The sequence below is a fragment of the Poecilia latipinna genome, unplaced genomic scaffold (assembly GCF_001443285.1).
Source record: "Poecilia latipinna isolate Pla-1442-1.1 unplaced genomic scaffold, P_latipinna-1.0 Scaffold490, whole genome shotgun sequence".
NCBI classification, from domain to species: domain Eukaryota; kingdom Metazoa; phylum Chordata; class Actinopteri; order Cyprinodontiformes; family Poeciliidae; genus Poecilia; species Poecilia latipinna.
The window spans coordinates 138,469-160,402 of NW_015113106.1; the positions used below are offsets into that span (position 1 = coordinate 138,469).

Consider the following 21,934-nt stretch of genomic DNA (forward strand, 5'->3'; position numbering starts at 1 on the left):
GATCTAAAAAAAATTGGCATTAAGGACTAGAATCACCTTAGTGAGTTAAAGGTCTAGATAAATATAAGTATATTTATCTATTTATTTTTAATCGTGTCTTCGAAAAATGCGTGAGCCCGTTTCATAACATTTTGCACACATATTGTTCAATAGTGGTGAAACGTTTGGCTGAAATAATTTCTCCACTGTCTCCACTAGATGAGACTGTTTTATACGGTATGCATTACTTCAAAGACTTTTGTGAAAAACTTATTAAATGTAAGGATGGATGGAAATAACAGCATTATTCATAGACAATTATATTAATTATATTAATGATTATATATATTAATGATATTACAAGACAGCAAAATTGTAGACAAAGTTCTACAATAAGAATACAATAGCTCACTTGCTTTTTTTTTTTTTTTTTTTTTTTAGAGTAAATTAAAACAACGGAACATATGTTACACGGATTGCTGTCGATTAAATCTCCAAAAGCAATGAATTTGACATATCATGCATTAGAAATAAAGCTTTTTCTCGTCAAATACATTTTAAATTTAGATTATTAATACAGTTATTAATGTTCAATAGTTTAAATCACGGCTTGTTTCACTTTTAAAATGTAAATTCTTTACGTGAAAGTGAAAACTTTCACTGGAGCCCTGGAACAAATCTGTTTATCCGTAAAAAAATATATCAACTTCAATTTGTTTACACGAAAAACAGCACTATTATTCAATAAATGACCGTTACGAGGGTTAAAACAGAGCTTAAAAAGCGTTTTTAAGAAAACAAAACACGCTAGTTACGTAACAGCGTCAGTCCGACGTGATCACGTGATCTGTGGCCCTCGGTGAGGCGGTGCCTCTTGACGGTGGTTGTTCAGCGTGGTGCACGCAGACGTCGGGCAACAAACACCGTTACATTTGTAGTTTGGGATCTAAAAATAACCCACAACAGCACTTAAACGCGTGCTTGGCTCGCTACCATTTGTCAAAACTCTGCTTGGGGTTGGAGGATAAATTAGATATGAATGTTCCTGCGGGATTTCGAGCGGATTCGTTAGCTCCCAAGTAGTGATTCCGGTTCAGTGGGAAGGTTTGAACTGTTGTCTGGAAAGTGACCATTGTTGAAATCAGGTCGAGGCTGTTGTCATCCCCACTGGCTGACTTTCTTACTTTCTTTTTTTACGTATTTAAAACAAAAAACATTGCAAGCTTTTTAGTGTCATGAAAGAAATGTCAAGGTAAGTCATGCATGCGGGACGGTTTGTACTTTCTGAGCGGGTTTTCTGCTCGCGTTCATGAAGAATAGGCTAAAAGCTAATGTTAGCCAGCTGTCACAACAAGGCCTGCAGCCGCCGTTTGCTGCTTAGCTTCTTTGTTGTTTGTAAACTTTTGCAGAAAATGAATACTTACACCTTAATGGTTTTTGTTTAGGTAAATGTAAAATATTAATGACTTTAACCGGAAAGAGGGTAATTAGTTAAAGAGCCGCTTCCGTATCGACCAGCAAAAACTTGCCTACCTGCTAAATTAGCTAATTTGTTAGCTCTTCCAACCTGTTTGTAGCCTCTCAGCTAGCAGCCTGACTGAGGTTCAGATTTAAACTTTTTGTGCCATTATTTTGTTAAAGCCACTCTCAAACTTTTGAAATGTACAAAAATATAATAGTTTAAGCTTGTTGGTGAAGTAATACTAATTAAGCTCATTGCTGTCAGTGAAGAGTTTGGAGTTTTCCCGGCAATAAATCTCAAACTGATCAACTTAAAATGCTAGCAGCTTCCAAACGGGAGACATTCAATAAGTTCTAAATTGAAATGGTATGCCAAAACAAACAATAGCTTTTCGTTATTACAATTTTTAAATCAATTGTTATGTAAACTAAAGGAGTTTTGTATCAAAACAAACTATTTCTTTACAGGGTGCATTAAAATGCTTTGTAAATGATGCCAAAATAATGTCTGCAGGTTACAATTAAAACAGTTGTCTTTTTAAAAATATAAAATTCTGAGTTTTAGTGTTTTTGAAATCTGAGCTGTTATGTCACAAAAGTGTTCATTAAAAATGAGCAAAAAAATATTCTCAATGTTTCCAGCAAATTATCTAACTTTTCACTGATTATGACAAATGTAAGTCAAAGGCAATTTGAAATATTATATTTTCACAATTAAAAATTGAAGCAAAAAACATCCTGCCATTAAATTAGAAAGTATTTATCTTCAGCCACAGACAAACTTTTACAGGTGTTTATTGTATCATGACATCAAATGTTTAATGAATTATGATTGCTAAAACGTGGAAAATCCAAATATTGTGAATAGCACATTCTTGTAGTTGTATGTCAAAACAAATCATTTTAAATGTATTAAAATGTCTTTCATTATTTCATATTGGGGTGATTTATGCAGGGTAAAAATAAAGACATTTGCGTCATTTTCAAATTTTAACTTCTGGGATGATTAATGTCACTCAATTTACACTGATATCTGATATCAAAAATAGGGAAAATTAGTTAATTTAGTTGTAATGTTTCTCTATTCACATTGAGGTCAAGTTTGCTACTTTAGATTATTATAGTTTAAATATTATAAAGAGCTTCCGAAAACATTGTGTATAGTTTTTGCCAAAGTAAATTCTGAAAATTAGGATATTTATGTATTTTTTTTGATACCACACTTTGCTTGGGCTAGAAAAGTGCATGCTCACCTCTTTATTCAGCTGATTCTTTTTTACATGCATATTTATTTGTTTGGCACATTTAAGCACTACGGCAATTAAAAATTCTCCTCATGATGAGAATATAGTGAAAATACCAAAGGTCTGCAGTGGCATAAGTAAGGAAAGCAGGAATCGTTGAACTGCAGACCACAACTAATGTTTCAGTTATAAATCAAAGAAAAGTTCAAGCATATCGATTTTTAACCTTGATTTAAAGGAAGTCGGTGTTTCAGCAGTTTTCTGGAAGTTTATTTCAGATTTGTGGAGCATAAAATCCAAACGCTGCGTCTCCATGCTTAGAAATTTGACTTGAACCTGAAGGAGGTTGATGCAACAAGAGCAGATCTTTAATGTAATTTAGTGCTAAACCGTTCAGTGATTTATGAACTAACAGCAGTATTTTAAAGTCTATTCTTTGAGCTACAGGGAGCCAGTGACTTTAAAACTGGTTGATTTGCTCTAGTTTTAGTGAGTAAGTCAGCAGCGGTGTTTTGAGTCTGATTGATTGATTGATTGATTTTTTTTTTTAAGGCAGACCTGTAAGAGCATTGTTACAGCAATCAATGTGATTAACGACAGTGACATGTACGAGTTTCTCTAGATTTTGCTGAGGCATTTGTGATTTAATCCTGAAAATGTGATGATAGAAGGCCAACTTTGTAACCGTCTTTATGCTTTTCTGAAGGTTCAGGTCTGAACCTTCAGATCAAAATCTGAAGGTTTGAAAGCTCAAAATCTACACCCAGATTTCGAGCTCGATCTCTAGTTTCTAGTTGTAATTACTGAAGCTGTGATTGTTCCTCTGTAGGTCTAAAATTAATAAATTCAGTTCAGACTATTTAGTTCATTAAAAAGTTAAATTCTGCTGCAGGTTGACTGATAGTAACATGTCTATTTCATGTAAACAAAACTAAACACGGTTTAGCTATCTATGTTTACCAAATTTCTCATGGACATGTTTTGTCTTGATCAAAACCAATTCTTACAAATCAAATAATGTGGAGAAGATCTCGCATTTAGTAAGTATTTCCCTGTTGGGAAATATCAGTTTTTCACTAAATGTCTCAAAACTCCTCTTTATATAGTAATAATAGTCACTATAATCACTTTTTATTTGAAGGAAAACCTAAAACAACCATTTCTGAACATTAATTTTCCATCAATTATTGCTTTTTTATTCGTATCACTAGGCTGGGAAAACCAACTAAAATCCCTCATTGTTGCTGTTATCTGTTTATTTCTACCGACAGGAAAAATCTGTTCGGTACAAATTAAATTTTGATAGACGCCTCTTCTAATAGCTGAAATTTGGTCAAATTGTTGCCATGGTGCAAGTGAAGCGTGTCAGAATATCTCCCTCAAATGTTGGTTAAAAATGTCTTAATGTTTTTGTTCAAGCTGTGGAAACATTATTAAGGAGTAATTCACTGTGTTTTTATTTTCTCTCTCTCGCAGCGCCATGCCTGGTGGGCAGCAGCCTCAGAAACACTATGGCATCACCTCGGCCATCAGCCTGGCCCCCCCACGAGAAATAGACCATTTGTACACCAAGAAACTCTGTGACGCTATGAAACCTTTCGGTGTCTTTGAGGACGAAGAGGAGCTGAACCACAGGTGAGGTTTTCACTTTACTTTAAACCAGTCACAATTAATCAATTAGAAGTTGATTTTCATTCTGATACTTTAATGCAGGGCAATTTTGTTTACAAATATTTCACAATCCATTTTATTTATGGTTTCGGTTGTGTGTAGGTTTTTATTTTTGTTCATTGTTTTTGGGTTGTTGCATCTAGGCCTGTCGGGATTAAAACGTTTTGCGATAAATTGTCATAAAAACTATACCGTTAACAATGATATTGTTATTTTGGACCATTTTCAAGTAATGTATTGATAATAGTATAGTAATTAATTTAATTTTGTGAATAAATTTTTTTATAGCCAAACTTTTGTTGCACACAAACCAGCTTTTAATTTATTAGATAAATTAATTGATATTTAATTTATTTATACAATTTATTTCTTAAGTTGTTCAACTTAGAATATAATCATTTAAAAAAATTATTTGGATCTACAATAAAAAATATTTCGCTTTTCAAAAAAAAAAAAAATGCGATGATTTATTTGCTTTATTTATTTTTTTCTTGGCCCATGAGAATTTTCGACTAAGTAAAAAAGTTTGGACACCCCTGCATTATGATGTCTCTATAAACAAAAATTTCCCTTTAAAAGTATTAACTAGAATGGAAATGATCAAGCTCATTTTTTAAACTTTTATGTGATTAATTGCTTATTGCAACAGGCTTAGTCATGTTTTTATATACTTTTAAAATATCTTTGAGTGAGGTGTTCTTTACTAAATTAAAGTTTATTGATCCTTAAGAAAGTGAACTTACATTATTATGTCATCAAATAATTACTTGAAAATGGTCTCAAAACAACAATACTATTATTTATCACAATAATTACCGGGGTAATTTAACGTCTAGATATTTGTTTTTGTAAAAAAAGAAACATTAAAGAGCCAGCCAAAATCTCATGTTAATAAATGTTAAGTGTTTTTGGTTAAATGCTCACTATTAATATTATTATTTATATTTGTTATTTATTAATATTTATTAATTGTCCTTAGCTGTAAGTGTGCCCACTTAAAAATGGCAATTCTAAAGATTTTTCATTTAATAATTTAAGTCTTTTTATACGATATTAGAAATGCATTAAAAGATGAAAATAAATAAATCATTTAATTTTTTTTTAAATACAAAATTAAAACATTTTATACACTAAATTTCAATACTGTAACATAAAACTAAAACTATACCACTTGATTTTTGGCCCAAACGTATTTATGTCAATGTCAAATTACATTTAAAACAGCAGTTGACCAATTTACACCGTCATAACATGAAACAAATATTAAAGCAATAAAAATAAAATACAGAAATATTAAACATTAAACGGAAAACAAGTTGAATAAAAGTATAAATAAAAACTAACTCAAATTGACAAAATTTACAAAGGTTTAATTTTACCTTTAATGCAAAATTTATATTTTTGGTGTAAAGTTTTGGCTTATTTATTGCTCTGAATGTTTGTTTTTTTCCACCAAATGCCTTTTTTTCCAGAGTCTTCATACTCCATTTAACGATTAATCGGTTGCTAACTTAGTTGACGATTATTCTAGTAATCGATTAATCGGATTAATCGTTTCAGCAGTAGCTGCATCACTGCTTATCAACGCATCGTTTGAGTTCTGCTTTGCTTAGAGTCGGGTTGTGAAGGTAACCGGTCCAGGAGGGAAACCCACATAAATCTCTCTCTCTGCCGCTCACACCTGGGCGAACCCAAGGTGATTTCAGGTCGGCAGAAATATAAAGTCTTTCTGCTCCCTGTGTGACCTGCTTGGAAAACCTCCAAAGGGAAACTCCCAGGAGGCTTTGCAGGAGCAGTGGCTCCACTCTGAGAAGGGCTGCAGATTACGATTGTTTCAGTAATAGAATATTCTGACGATTTTTGATTAATCAGATTTTAAAAATTCACATTCTGGAGAATTTTCACTTAATTTGGTCTTTTTTTTGTACAGTTTTAGAAGTATATTAAAAATACAAATATTTAGGTTTTTTTATGAGAAAATTAAGATTTTAATGCAACAACGTAGCAGTTTAGTGAATGTTTTATTATTTGCAGCAAATGATGGACGTAAAAATATTTCTAACATCAACATTAAAGCTCAGGCTACGTTTTTCATTGTTGGCATTTTTCTACATTTTGAGTGTCTTCGCTCTTCACATGTGGATAAATTAGGCTAATTTCTGAGTTGGTCTGTCGCAGTAAATCATTTAATCGCATGATAAACTAAAACAAACTCAGTAATTTCAATTTGTATAGTTTATCGTTTTTCTCTTTTCTTTCTTTCTGCCTAAAACTGGTTGATAAAAGTCTTCAGTCTCGTGCTTTTGTTTTAACTAGCCCCCTTTTTTAAAGGATAATTTTGTTTACAGAGACTTTGTAATTAATTTTATGTATTTCTCTTGTTTTATTTTAGATATTTAAAATGTCTTCCAGTTCCAGTGTTAAATGTTCATTAAAATTTAAAGTTTATTGATCTTTGAGAATGTGTTCTTGCTTTATATTATTTGAAAATTGTTTCAAAACAACAATATTGTTGTTTATTGCAATAACCTCTGGGACAGTTTATGGTTTGTTAGCCTCTTTCTGAGTAACATTTCTTTTCTAAACTACATTACTGCTCAGAGTTTAGGGTAAAACCCTATTTTTATTTTCTTTTTTTACATGAAAACGTCTATGCTGCATAGAGTTGTAACAATTTGCACCTGTTCAATCCACTAAAAATGCTATTTTATTCCCATCTATATGTTTGATAAAATAGCTGATTTTGTAAAGACGCCCATGCTGAACTTCTGTTTCTCCTTTCAGACTCGCTGTTCTTGGGAAGTTGAATAACTTAGTTAAAGAATGGATCGCAGAGATCAGTGAATTAAAGGTACGTCTGTCTGTTTCTTGGATGCTGAGGATGCGAACTCTCCATCGTTTCTCTCACTCATCACCATTTCTGTCCTGCAGAACCTTCCACCGTCTGCTATTAGTTGTGTTGGAGGAAAGATTTTTACATTTGGTTCATACAGACTTGGAGTTCACACAAAAGGTACGTCGTTATTTCTGCAGCATAGTTAAAGCCAAGTCCTGGGTGCTACGTTGCTTAGTTCACATTTGTCAAACTCGAGGCCTGTGGGCCAAATCCGGCCCGCCGTAGCTGTTTATGTGGCCCTCTAGATTCTAGACTAAACACTAAATGTGCTTAAATATCATGTTATCAATCAAATCAATGCAGTTTTTATCTGTTTACTGCCAAATTATATCAATCAGTCACTCTAGTTTCTTGAGAATTATCGTGGAAATTTACACAAAAATCAATAAATACCTGATACATAATTGGGAGTTTATTGCTGATTTTTCTCCAAAATTATTAAAAACTTTACTTGTACTAAGCAGCTGCTTCAGCCTTAATTGATGTTAGATTATAGTCCGTGATCTATACAGTGAGTAATAAAAAGTCGCACTTACCGTCATAAATAAGTGCAAATATTTCTAGATTAGTACCACAAACACTTTGATTTTTATTGCAAAAAATCACAAAAAGTATCACGAAATCCTGGATGGACTGAAAATATGTTCAGTAATATTTAATTTTAAGAATTTATTGATATTCTAATAGGTTTTATCAGTACCAACCGGCCCTTTAATGCCTTAATGATCTTGATTTGGCCCAAAACGTAAATGAGTTTGACACCCCTGCACTCATTCAGTTCACCTTAATTCATATTCCACTTTATAATTCATATTATATTTGTATGCTGCAGAACCTGAGGAGGCGGTTAATTCTTTGAAATCAGAAAGTATTTAAAACACAAGAACTGAAGTTGAACACAATGCTGTCATGTTTGTATGCCATCAAAGCAGATATTTTGGCTCGAAAGTCCAACAACAAGATTAAAGTGCTCATCTGGTACCGGTTCTTTTTGGCTTTGCGGTGAAAAGGGACGGAGCATTCAGCCAGAGCCATAAGCAGGCGTCTGACTCCATTGTGTTTTTAAAAGCTCAGTTTGTCGGCTCATTAGAAGCTCCGGCCTGCTTTGTTAGGTTCTTTTGTTCTTGTGTTTTTGTGACAGTGAGGACTGAACCGTTTGTGTCCATCTGCTCAGGAAAACAACACGAGCAAAAGGTCAAATATATGCATGCAAAACTCACCTACAGCTCTGGAAAAAATGAAGAGTCCACTGCACTGAACCCCACTGAAACCTCCTGGTTATTCCATCAAATACTGATTTCTGAACTCTTCCCGAGTTAAAACACTAGTTTTGTTGTTTCTAAATGAATAGAAACTTGTTTTCTTTGTGTTATTGGAGGTCTGAAAGCATCTTTTTCATTTTGACCATTTTTCATTTTCTGCAAATAAATGCTAAATTTTTGCTTGGTATTTTAGGAGACATGTTGTCAGTAGTTCATAGAATAAAAGAACAATGTTCATTTTATTCAAACAGACCAATAAAAGTAAAACCAGAGAACTGATCATTTTAACTGATCTCTTAATTTTTCTAGAGCTGTATAATGGAGGAAATAAGTTTATTTTATTCTATTGGTAGAATTTTAAGAGTATTTTTTTAAGAATACTACTCGGGGGTCTCATTTATAAGACATTGCATAGGATCTGTACTAACACTGATGTCCACCAAAATATAAAATATGTCATAAATATTTTTTAAATGCATCATAGTTGAGTTTTTGTGCCAAAGACATTTTTTTTGTCTTAAAGCTGCAGTACGTGACTTCTATAAAATGAAATGTATTTGTTTTACATATTTGATTAATCTGTCTCCATGCCATGGTGAGATATAAATTTATTAAATGAATTCATAAAATTTATGAATTTAATTTATTAATCGTAATTTACTTAAATTGATTTATTTAATATGGTATCAGCTAATCTGTTAAAAATCGAGCTCTCTGCCTTCTCCCAGTGGTAAGTAGAAACATCCAATCAGAACCAGGGGGCGGGTCTTAGCGCTGCTAATCACCCTGCCTCCCTTGCTCTGTTTCACTGCAGCTAGTATAGCTTGTTGTGAATGCGAAGGCTAGTTAGCATAGCCACAGATGACATCGCTGTTTCTCTGACATTAGCACATTTAGCAGCAAGTCCTTGAGTTGATTGACAGTGCTAAGCCCCGCCTCCTGGCGATTGATCTTTTAACAGATTGTGTCATAAAAAACTGTCACAACATGTTGAGTGTTTCAACAAATAAGTAAACAGTTTTATGTTCTGCAGCTTTAAATCTTTGGATAAATTATTTTTCTGTACGGTTTTGTAGAATATTCATATAATGTCTTGATAAAATAATACTGAGAAATGTTTACACTTGTTGAGGCAGCGTGTTGGCCAGTGTGTGTCCTCTGATAAAATTTTTTTTTTTCACTTGTTGGAGATTAATGTCTCTGCTCTTCAATGTCAAAATGTTTTAACTATTGAACTTGATAATCTTTGATTACATTTATTATTTGTTGCAGGAGCTGATATTGATGCCTTGTGTGTGGCGCCGCGGCACGTAGAGAGAACCGACTTTTTCCAGTCTTTCTTTGAGAAATTGAAACAGCATGAAGAGATCAAGGACCTCAGGGTCAGTATTTAACTAAACAACCTGCATTTGTTTTTAAAAGTGAAAGTTTTTATCAGTTTTTTTGTTATGTTTTTATCTGTTTCTCTTCTCCTCCAGGCTGTTGAAGACGCTTTTGTACCTGTGATAAAATTCAAATTTGATGGGATTGAGGTGAGCTGTAAAATCACAGCCACACAGTTACCTTTTTATTTTTAAATATTTGTATCGTTTTTACAGTGGCATCACAAAATATCACGTTGAAACTCAGAGTCCATATGGGTTATTGTTTGCAGATTGACCTGCTTTTTGCCAGATTGGCCTTACAGTCCATTCCAGACAACCTGGACCTGCGGGGCGACTCCATCCTGAAGAACTTGGACATTCGGTGCATCCGAAGCCTTAACGGTACGCGGCTCGGATCGCGTTCAGACGGAGTCCTTGTGCCCTGAGTTTATTAATTAGACTTTATTGTTGCAGGTTGTCGAGTAACGGATGAAATTTTATACCTGGTGCCAAACAAAGAGAACTTCAGGTTGACATTGAGAGCCATCAAACTCTGGGCGAAACGTAAGCAAATCAACAGCTGATCACATGTTTAAGGCAAATTCAGAGCTGGGTAATAACCAGTTACATTTGAAATAAATTTACTTTTAGGAGTATTTTTATTATGCTTTTTACTTTTACTTGAGTAATTGTGTTATGAAGTCTTTCTACTCTTGAATAAAAGTTCTGGATTTTCTACCTACTGAATGAAAAACAAACATGTTTTAACCAGAACTTCATAAAAACTCAGACACACACCTGCAGTTTTTTGTTTTATACGTTTTATATTTTGCCTGACTTTATTATATATTTTTGTTACTTATATGAATTATTGTCATTTGGTCCTAAAAATACCAAAATTTGCATTTTATTTTATATTTTGGTCCATCTGATGTTGAAGTAGTGATGCTCAGTTTTTGGGATATTTACGACCAAACGTTTCTTGTGCTCTTCGTGGCTGCAGGTCGAGGGATCTACTCCAACATCCTGGGTTTTCTGGGTGGAGTTTCATGGGCCATGCTGGTGGCCCGGACCTGCCAGCTCTACCCCAACGCCGTAGCCGCCACACTCGTTCACAAGTTCTTCCTGGTTTTCTCTAAATGGTGAGTTCAGAGGTTCGTCGTTGCTCTGGTTAACTTCAGTTCTCCAGCATTTATTTACTGTGTTTTTGTACTTTCTCCCCTCTGCAGGGAATGGCCGAATCCTGTGCTACTGAAACAACCTGAGGACAGTAATCTCAATTTACCTGTTTGGGACCCCAGAGTGAGTATGAGCGGCGGTTTGTTTCTGGATGGGTTTAAGGAGAAGAAGCTCCTGAGCATTTCATTCTGCTAGGAAAACGCAGCTTTAACCATTCAATAAAAATAAACAAGAACTGCAGAAAAGACTCTGAAATAACTGATTTATTTCAGTTCAAGAAGTGAAACTTGGTAGAAAGGTTTATTACATACAGAGTGATGTATTACAAGCTTTTATTCCTGTAGCATTTTATAAATGGGCCTTAGTGACAAACAAAACGTTCACATTGTCTGGGAAATATTATACAAACTCTTTTTTATCATTTTGAAGATTAATTTATGTAGAAACCGGCTGTTTCAGAGTGCTGCAGCCAAGAATTGTGATGGAAAGTTAAATGGAAGGAAAAGCTGTGGTAGGAAAAGTGCATAAGTAACAGATGTAGCTGCAAAAATCGTGAAGAGGAGTTTTTGCGATTCACTGCAGCTTCAATGTACAGATGTATCCAGAATGTATTTTTATTAGTGTTGTGTAGTTATTATTATTATTATTATTATTATTATTATTATTTATTTAGAAACTCAGGTTTAGGGGTTTTTTCACTGAAACTTTTATTACTCTGTAACAAATCCATTTTAATTTTTACCTTTTTAATTGAATTATTACGATTGAGCAACCTGTGAAATTCAAAATCACAAAGTTGCATCTGTGCTTTTGTAAGTTAGATTACATGTAGACGTCCTAATGTCAAAAGCTGCTTTTTATTTGCCCCAGTTTGATTTTTATTACTTGTATCCAATAGATTTTTACACCAGGGGGCGCTGCAGCATATCTTATTTTTCAACCAGGGTGTGAGCTGGTACTTCTGTTAAATAAAATAAATGTTTATTTGCTCATAAATCATTCTGCTACCAAAAATAAACTAACTTTTTCAAACATTTGTGTAAAGTTTTGTGTTCCTTCAGCAATAAATGCATTTGAATAATTTGTCTGTCTTATTTTAATTTAGTCCAAATAAATGAAAAGTCATGGAAAACATTTGTAAAATATGCAGAAGCTTTCTTGGGAGATGAAGACTTGGAGAAACTAACTGAAGAAGTAAACTAAATTGTAATAGTTTGTTGTTTTTTGTTGTTGTTGTAATGTTTAAATAAACGATAAATATCCAGATGTAGTTCTGAGCTGTAAATGATATTTTCATACTTAATGATTGTTTACTCCGTATTTGTTTATTTTTGCATATATTTAAATGTCTTTCATAAATGCAATTGAACTGACTATTAAGACATTTTAAAGCATCACATAGTTTATTAGAAGAGCTTTAGCTCAGCTCTATTGCGGCGTTAAAGTTTATAAAGTTGTTCTCTAATTTCTGCACATGAAGGAGGATATGCAGTAGAAACATGGAAGTCATTTTGTCCGGCAGCGTGGGTGTGTTTGTGTTCTCGTCTGTAAAGAGAATCCAACTCTTGTTCCTCTTTTTTGTTTTTTTTCCCAGGTGAACCCGTCTGACAGATACCACCTGATGCCCATCATCACGCCTGCGTACCCCCAGCAGAACTCCACCTACAACGTTTCCACGTCAACGCGCACCATCATGACGGAGGAGTTCAAACACGGTAACGCTGCTTTGTTTTCCCGGAGACATTGAATGTCTCGCAGCTCCAACCCTCCAGAGCCAGATGCGAGTTTAATGTAAACGATCCGAACGCGTTCGCTCCGGATGTCTGGCAATAAAACGTCCCGCCTTATTAAACCGTAATGTTTTAGGGTTTCTCTAAACTGCTTATTTTACTGTGTTTTTATTGCTCGATTTAGATAAAATTTGTGTATTTTCTCCAAGTATTTTGTAAAAACGCAGCTGGAACAACAAGTGGACAAAATTAAATTACAGTAAATCCAGTTTCAATCATTGAGCTGATGTTTTTTAAAACATTTTTTAGGCTTGTCAGCTGTGATAAATCTAATACAACTGATGTTTAATCTTTACTAAAATGTGTCACTTTATTAAATAAAACTGATCCAAAAGCAGAATTCAGATAAACTAAGGGATCATATTTCTGCCTAGTCTTGTGCTGCACTATTAATTTTATTATACATGTTACTGTGCAATGACAATAACTCTAGTCTAATATTCAAATAGTGATGTTGACTTTATTTTAACATTAAAGTCAAAAATATTTAAATATTTCATAGTGTTAGAAAAACGCAAACTTTGTAAATTTAGGTGAAGAGCGTGTTGAAAGATTATTTGTAAATTAAATTTAAATTACATTTAATATTTACATTTTAATATTTTAATTTAGAATTGGTTTAAATTTAAATATTACTGAAAAACCTAATTATTTCAGGAGCTTCATCATAAAGTGAAACGTATTATAGATTAATTACACACCAACGTTTTATTTCTCTTAATTACAGTTAATGAAAACATGACATTTAAAATTAGAAAATAACATAAAACCATTAAGATACATGTATTTTTTAGAAACAAAAACACGGGATTGACAAAAAGTGTGTTTAAAGAGTCATTGTTGGGTATTTTCAAGACACATAATGACACTTTACAGCAAAATCAAGTAACTTCTTCCTTCAGTTATTAAAAACAAACATGACTTTAAAGAAATTGGGCGTCTGTCTCTTTAAGTAAGTCAATAATGCTCCTCCATGAAGCCGTTTAGTGCCGCTCTTAGGCCTGATATGATGAGCTTTCCCACCAGGTGTTTGCTAACTGCTGCTGCCGCTAGTCTGCAGGAGCTGAGTGAGTGTTTGGATCTCAAGGATCAGACTCGGAGACCCGTCCTTTAATTTGACCTCCAGTCACTCGTCTGTTTGTCCTGAACAGGTCTCAGCGTCACAGACGAGATTCTGCAAGGCAAAGCAGAATGGCCGAAGCTCTTTGAACCACCCAACTTTTTCCAAAAGTACAAGTACGTCTTTGTTGTTTGTTTTTTGTTCAGATATATCTTACAAAACCAGAACTGCCTCCAACGCTCGAGGATGAGGTTTCCTTTACTCTAAAATATATTCAAATTGTTGCAACCACAGAATAAAATGTGGACGGCCTACATAACGGATCAAATCTGGTTCATGAGGCTTAACTCTTTACATCCCAACATTTGACAGATATTTAAGGGAATTCCTCAGATCACTGATGACTCGAAATGTTTTAAGGTTTCTCTAAACATGTTTTGTCCCGACAGGCATTACATTGTTCTTACTGCCAGTGCATCCACAGAGGAAAACCACTTAGAATGGTAAGTGTTACTGGTGATCCTCATTTCTACTCTCTGAGCTCAAAATGTTTCACTCAGTCGTCTGATTTAACAGAAAATCATCCAACTTTCAGTAGGAAATGGCAGCTGCTTCGCTCTTAGCTGGAAAATGTGCGTTAAAAAATTAAGATTTTTGTTTCAAGTCTTGATGTACAGCTCTGGAAAAAATGGAGCCCTCTGCTTCTGAGTTAAAACTTTATTGTTTCTAAATGAATATAACGTGATTTCTTTGCATTATCTGAGGTCTTAAAGCTCTGCATCTTTTTTGTTATTTTGCCCGTTTCTCATTTTTGGCAAATAAACACAAAATTTTTGCTTTGACTTTCAGAGACATGTTGTCAGCAGTTCATAGAATAAAAGAAAATGTTCATTTTACTCAAACATAAACCTATAAAGAGTAAAACCAGCATAAAGTAGAGGTGGGAGATAAATTCGTATTATTGATTTGTTTTTTTCTTTTAAGATTTAATTATTGAAAAATCAGTTTTTTATTATATTATTGTTTCCCTATTTCACCGTAGAGCTGCCATCGTATTTGACAATATTTCTTTTTATTTTCTCTGTTAAATCAGGTCAGCTCTCAGAAGGGAAGGTTGAAATAAAACCAATTTTTAAAAATGTTTTCTGTCATCTGTAAGTTCTTTTTAAGGAAAATAAAATCTGATTTTATCGCCCAGCGTTGGCATAAAGGTTTCTGCAGATCAGACTTCATCTGTTAAATTTTAAAGAAGATGAATCTCACTTTGCTTCAACGCTTCTCCCAGGATCGGCCTCGTAGAGTCGAAGATCCGCGTTCTGGTGGGGAACCTGGAGAGGAACGAGTACATCACGCTGGCTCACGTCAACCCGCAGTCCTTCCCCGGCTCCAAAGACAACCGCAACGAGTGAGTCCCCGCGCTCACGACGAGTCCAGGTCGGGCCCTGAAAACCGTTAAAATTTCTGCTTTTCTGCTGCAGAAACGACTTTGTCTCCATGTGGTTTATTGGGATCATCTTCAAGAAGGTGGAGAACGCAGAGAGTGTGAACATCGACCTCACGTTTGACATTCAGTCCTTCACAGACACGGGTACGGCTTCCAGACGCTAACGTAGCTTAGCATAGAGCTGTGGCTTACGTACAGGGTCCCCAAAAGTTGTACTTGAGTAAAAGTAGCACAACGTCAACGTGTTTTTACTCAAGTAAAAGTAAAAAGTAGTAAAAAGGTATTTGGTAAAAAGTTTACTCAAGTACTGATCACCTGATCAAATTATAAATCATTTAATGTTTAAATGTTGCAACATCAGATGGACCAAAATATAAAGTTTACGTGGAGATTTTGTTTTTTTTAAGGACTAAAATGACAATAACTCATAAAGTAAAAAAATCAGGCAAATTTTTTTGATTTAAATCGGTTTCTTTCAATAAAAAACTTTATCAAAAAGTTCCTCCATTGCTAATTACATGCGTTTCCCTGTAGTGTACAGACAAGCTAATAACATCAACATGCTGAAAGACGGGATGAAAATCGAGGCGACGCACGTGAAGAAGAAACAGCTCCATCAGTATCTCCCCCCCGAACTGGTGCAGAAGAAGAAAAGGGTTTGTTGTTTTGCGTTTCTTTTTGTCGTTAGTACTTGTTTTGTGTTGTTTTCTGTTTCTCGTTTTGTTTATTCTTTCGTTCTTCTCCTCCGCAGAGCATAGCGGAGCTGAACCGAAGCTCGAACGGTGGAAGTTCGAAGCGGATCTCCCTGGACAGCAGCCACCTGGACAGCTCCAGAGACACCGACTCGGGGACGCCCTTCAGCTCCCCGAGCAGCAAACCCCTCAAACCCGCGTCGGACACCGACGAAGGGTGCACTTACTTTTTAAACGCTTCGTTCTGTTCCTCCTGGAAGTTGAGAACGCAACTGTTGATGCAAATTCACTCATTAGTCGCAAGTTTTACGCAAATCTGACCAATCTCCTTAACATTTCTTCTTCTTCTGCTGTGGAGTTTAACTGCAGCTTTTCATCCACAAATCTGTTACCACCAGAACTTAAGAGTAGCAACACTTCAACATATTTTTACTCATGTAAAAGTAAAAGGTAGCCGTCCAAGAAATTACTCAAGAGTAAAAAAGTATTTGATAAAAAGTTTACTCAAGTAGTAACTGATCAAATTATCATTTAATATTTAAAGATTACATCATCAGATGGAACAAAATGAGAAGTTAAGTGGAAATGTTGGTATTTTAAGGATGAAAATGACAATTATTTATATAAGTAACAAAAGTAAAAAAAAAAATTCCAAATCAGTTTCATTCAATAAAAAACTTTGAAACTTTAACAGAAACTGCAGGTGTGTGTCTGAGTCTGGTGAATTTCTGGTTAAAACATGTTTGTTTTTTCCCTCAGTGGGCAGAAAATCCAGAAATTTTACTCAAGAGTAAAAATACTCCATAAAGTACTTTTTTTTTCTTCAAGAAAGTTACTCAAGTAAACGTAACTAGTTACTACCAAACTCTGATTAAGGGTTCTGTTTTAAGAAAGAGCTTATTTGCATTATACATATTTATGTAAAAATCCTCTTTTTTTCAGAAATTTCAGTGTTTTTGTCAAATCATGTTATGACAAAAATAAACTTACAAAAATTTTAAAAGTTAAACTTTGACTGCAACTTTTAGAAGAAGGTGCAGCAACAAAACAAAAAAAACTTCCAAAGATCTGGTGTTGACTTTGTCCCCTTCCTGTCCGCAGAGTGAGTCCGCCAAAGCAGATTTGCCTGGAGACGTCTCCAGCGCCGAGCGCAGCCGCCGCCACGCCTCAAACAAGTGCTGCCGCAGCAGCAGCCGTGTCATCGAGCGCGGCGGCGGCGCAGCCGGCAGCATCAGCTGCTGCTACAGAGCAAGGCAAGTTCATCTGATTTTGGTTTGATCAGAGCATCAGCAGCTTATCTGAGAAACTGACATGTCCAGTTGGACCTGAATGCATCACAACTTCTCACAATCCATCTATCCTTTCTCCTTTCCTTCCTTCTTTCCCTCTCTCCTTCATTCCTTCTCTCCCTCCTTCCTTCCTCCCTCCCTGATGTCACAGGTTTCCTCTGCATCATTTCCTGTGTTCAGTTCCTCATCTTCTGTATAACTGATATTTCCCAGTGGACCCTGAACGCATCGTTCCCTCTCCTCTCCATGCAGACGCCGCTCGCTGCTCGCCGCCCGCCGGCTCGTCCATCAGCGGCGCCCTGAGTGACGCGGTGAAGCCCAGCAGCCCTAAGGAGGAGCCCAACGGTCTGGAGGAGGCCCCCCCCGCCGCCGCCGCCAAGAGGCCGCACTCGCCCATGCAGGACGACCTCGCCAAGAGGCACAAGGACTCGGACGTGAGTCTTCGGTTCTGAACCGGCTCAGAGTTCTGGTGCAGGAGAAGCTAACTGGTTCCTGTGTTTGGCTGCAGGCGGCGCCCAGCGACGACTCGACGTTCAAGGAGCCGTACCCGCCGTCGTCGGACTGCAGCCCTCACGGCGAGGCGCCCGGCACCGTGAGTCGTCCTCCATTTTGTTTTCTGCTGCAGCTTCGATGGTCTGGATTTTAATTTAGGTTTGGAAAAGTTTGGAAAGAAGGAAGGCCTGGAATTCAAGGCTTGATTTTTATTTCTTACAGCCTTTTCCTCCGAACAAAAACACTTCAACACTTCCGCCATCCTTCTTGTCTTCTTCCATCCTTCCTTTCTTACATCATTTTGCTGCTGTTCTCCTTCCCTCCTTTCTTCTTTCTTTTTCTTATTTTCTCTTTCCTCCTTTCTTTTCTAAATTCCCTCCATGCTTTCTTCCTTCCTTCTCTTTTCTTTCTTCCTTCCCTCCATCATGTCTTTCCTTCTTCCTTTTCTCCTTTCCTCCACCTTTCCTTCCTTTATATCCTTTATTTCCGTCCTTCTCATTCGATTCGTCCTTCTTTCCTTCCTTTCCTTCTTTTTCCTTCCTACTTTTCCATCTTTCTTTCTTTTTCCTTCCTTCTTTCTTCTTCTCCTCTCTTCCTTCCTTCCTCTCTTCCTTCCAGAAACTCATCTGCTCGTCGTTTTCGTTGAATCTGTTATTAATAAATGATCTGAAGTAAATTTACGGTGAATTTGAACTTTGAACTGATCGTTTTCCAGCCGTTTCCAGATAAAATCTCGATGTTTTGGTTTCAATCTGCCGTCGGATCTTTTAGAGTCGTGTTGATGAACAGAACGTTGTTGTTGTTTCTTCTTCTCTCCGCTAGCCGCCTCACTCTGGATCAAAGGCCAAACCCATTCCAACCATCGATACCTCGAGAACGCAGGTATTTATCTCGGTTTCATTAAACGTTTTGGCTCATTTTATCTTTTAAACGTCCCTGTTGCCGTTTCCAGAGACTTCCCAGCATGGAGCTGCCTGACGCCTCGTCGCCGCTGCCGGCCAGCAACAGCTGCCGCGTCGTGAAGAACTCCATCAAACTCGCGCTCAACCGTCACAAGTAACAAATTTAACCCGTTTCTGAACGTTTCTGGTTTTCTGGGCGACGCCGCTGAGGTTATGTCTGTGTCTGAGCAGCGTCACGCCGCCCAAGCCGCCGCTGTTCGAGGGAACGCTGAACCCAGACGCTGCGGCCGCCAGCGAGGAGAAGGGCATGTCCATTCCCGTCATCGGATCAAGTGAGTCCAACTCTCCTCCGTACAGGAAATGTAAAAGAAGAGCTTCAAATTATGAAAAACGCAAATTATTACCAAGTAATAGTTTCTAGTGCAAATATCTTAGTACACTTTAAATAAGATACAAAAAGTAACTTAAAATAAATGTTTTAAGTAAATAATTCCCTAAAAAATTATTTCCCCCTTAAGTTACAGAATTTTATACACAAACGTTTTTGTTTAAATGTAAAAGGATATAATCTGATGCACTTTGGAACTTTTTTAACTTTTTTAAATAGATATTTTAAACAGAAACTCTAAACCATTTAAATAGAAAAATTGGTTTCGGAATTGAAAATTGTTGGAATCAAAAACGGTTTCTGAATCAAATCGTTTCTGAATCCAGAATGTTTGGAAAATTGTTTTTGAATTGAAATTTGTTAAAATATTTCAAATCTGTATTTTTTTTCTGAATCCAAAATGTTTCTGAATTGAAAATTTTTTTTAGAAATATTCCTGAATCCAAAATTTTCTGGTTCAAAAATGGTTTCAAAATCTGAAATTTTCTGAGTTGAAAATTGTTCAAAAATTATTTTTGAATTAAAAATTGTGATTCAAATTTTTTCCAAATCAAAAATTTTTCTTAATCAAATCGTGACCCTAAAAATTTTAATTGAGCTGCTGTCTTTGCTAATATTTAATATATTTGTTGAATATCTATTTTAAGATATTTTAAATCTTCTTTCCTCGGTAGAACATGCGGCCCCTAAGCACACAGCGCCCCCTGTTGGCAGCTCCATCCCCACGCTGGTCAGCCGAGTCGCCGACCCCCTGAACGGCGCGACCTCTAAACGACCCCACTCCCCGTCGGTGGAGGAGCAGGCGAAGCGGCTGAAGGAAACGGAGAAGGCCCGGATCCACATAGCCTGAACGGGCCGCACCAGAACCGTGCCGCCGCCGTAGTGGGCGGAGCCTCCACAGTCGAGCCAAACGGCGACATTTTGGATCATCTTCAGGTCGGTCTGTGCGAACCGTGACGCAGCAGGATGGAAGCGTCGGCGCAGACGTTTCGGGTTTTCTTCCGGCGCCGACCCGCTCAGAGACACGAGAACTACAGCAGCAGTTTTTTACTCCGTCTCCTCTTCCTTTTCCATCTGTGTTTCACAAACATAGCCCTGGGAGATGAGCTGTTCTTTATGTCAGATTCCTTTGTTTCCTTCTTTCTTTCTTTTTCAGATGATGTTTTAATAATAATTATAATAATAATAAAAAAATAGGCGCTTCTTCTTATTCACTCTGCTGGAGAGAGAGAGCTCATGTTTGGTCATTCTCCCACATTTCCTTCACACCCGTACTGTAAATGTTGATGTACATAACTTTTTGTCTTTAAAAAAAACACACAAAAACAAAAGATCATCAAGTCTTTTGATTATTCTATTGTAGTTTTATCTAAAAAGAAAAAGTTTAAAAAATTTATTTTTGTTTTTTTTTCTTTGTTGCTTGTTCCAACAAATCGTCTCCATCCCTGGAATGTTTCCTTTTTTTTTTTTTAGCCGCTATACGAGTTCGATAAGAGCAAACAGAAGCAGCCTGTACGACAGGAATGGAAATGTTTTGTTGTGTTTTGTTTCTTTTATCTTTGTCACATCACAGGGCGATCAGCCACAACGCTGCGTACCGTGTCTCTGTCCCGTGTTTCGGTGAGTTCTCCTCATAAAGATCAGCAGGTAAGCGCTACCAGAATGTGTTTAGTACCAGTTTGGCATTTTTCCACCTGATTGGCAGAAAGTCAGGAGAACTGGATCCATCACGTCCGTACCGTTACGACGGAGTGTTGGGGCCGCACTAAGAAAACAAAATAATAAAGTGACAAGAATAAAGTTGTGAAAATGAGAGAATAAACTGGTAGTCATTAGGGGAATAGTAATATTGCGAGAACTAGTTATAAAGTAAATATATTACTTTATAACTGAAGTAATAATATTATGAGAAGAAAGTCAAAATATTCTGAGAATAAAGTCGCAGTACTATGATTTTATTCTCGTAAAATTACATCTTTATTCTGGTAATATTGCAACTTTATTCTTACTGTTATCGAAATGTTGACTTTATTTTCATATTATTTCGGTTTTATTCTGGCATAATTTCAACTTGTGATATCACGACTTTATTCTCTTACTTTGTTCTTGTATAATTTTGACTTTATTTTCTTGATACATTCTCGTAATGTTACAACTTTATTTTTGTAATTTTATTTTATTTTGTCATTTTTCATTGTGTGGCCCTGATACTCCGCCGTGATTCTGTTTCTCTCCAACCTCTAACTGTAAAGACTCTTTCGGATCAAACCGAATCTCATATTTGTGATTTTTTTTTCTTTTTGTTTTGTAGTTTAAGAAAATCTTTATTTTTGTTTTTGTGTTAAGTTTTGTTTTGGATGACTGGCTGGCTGCGTGCAAGCGTTTAGCGACGTGTAAGAGAGAGAATATTCCCTTTGTTTCGGGTGCTAACCCTCTGCGCCTCCTGTGGAGGTTCTTAGAAGGCATCTTGTGGGTCCACAGGTTGAGTGGGTGTCAGTGGGAGTGGGTGGGGTGTCCGGAGATGCGTCCACTCCCCCCCCACCCTGACCCGCCCTGTAGACGCCGAGTGGCTTTGTGTTTGATGTATGTGTCGAGTGATGCTACTACTGACGCTCTTTCTTCATTAATGCTTCTTTTTTTTCCAGAATCAGTTTCCCAAACTAAAATGTACAGAGGGCTTTTTTTTTTTTTTTTTGTTTTGTTTTTTCCGAAAAGGCATCTTTTGTCATTATTGGGGGTTTTCTTATCACATTATTTATATATGCATATTTGTACCATGTGATCTTTTTGTTTTAATAGCATTCATAGCAGTTAGGTTTTT

The 21,934-nt window shown here is 36.1% G+C and overlaps 1 protein-coding gene across 2 annotated transcripts; it reads left to right on the plus strand.

The window, feature by feature from the left end:
* Positions 1 to 818: 818 nt before the first annotated feature.
* papolg (poly(A) polymerase gamma) lies at positions 819 to 20,444 on the plus strand. Of its 2 annotated transcripts, XM_015039938.1 has the most exons (24): positions 821 to 1,231; positions 4,161 to 4,319; positions 7,140 to 7,206; positions 7,287 to 7,368; positions 9,786 to 9,895; positions 9,992 to 10,045; positions 10,168 to 10,279; positions 10,352 to 10,441; positions 10,881 to 11,019; positions 11,107 to 11,179; positions 12,651 to 12,771; positions 13,998 to 14,082; positions 14,356 to 14,409; positions 15,192 to 15,311; positions 15,385 to 15,494; positions 15,885 to 16,006; positions 16,102 to 16,259; positions 17,144 to 17,295; positions 17,584 to 17,765; positions 17,840 to 17,923; positions 18,646 to 18,705; positions 18,776 to 18,879; positions 18,957 to 19,057; positions 19,788 to 20,444. In XM_015039938.1, exons 1-24 carry the CDS (start codon positions 1,215 to 1,217, stop codon positions 19,961 to 19,963), a joined length of 2,532 nt encoding a protein of 843 aa, XP_014895424.1. In that variant the 5' UTR covers positions 821 to 1,214; the 3' UTR covers positions 19,964 to 20,444. The 2 variants fall into 2 exon arrangements, with proteins under 2 accessions (XP_014895425.1, XP_014895424.1); XM_015039939.1 differs by lacking the exons at positions 11,107 to 11,179; positions 12,651 to 12,771; positions 13,998 to 14,082; ... (10 more) ...; positions 18,957 to 19,057; positions 19,788 to 20,444 and having other exon boundaries at positions 819 to 1,231; positions 10,881 to 11,023.
* The last annotated feature ends 1,490 nt before the right edge of the window (positions 20,445 to 21,934 follow it).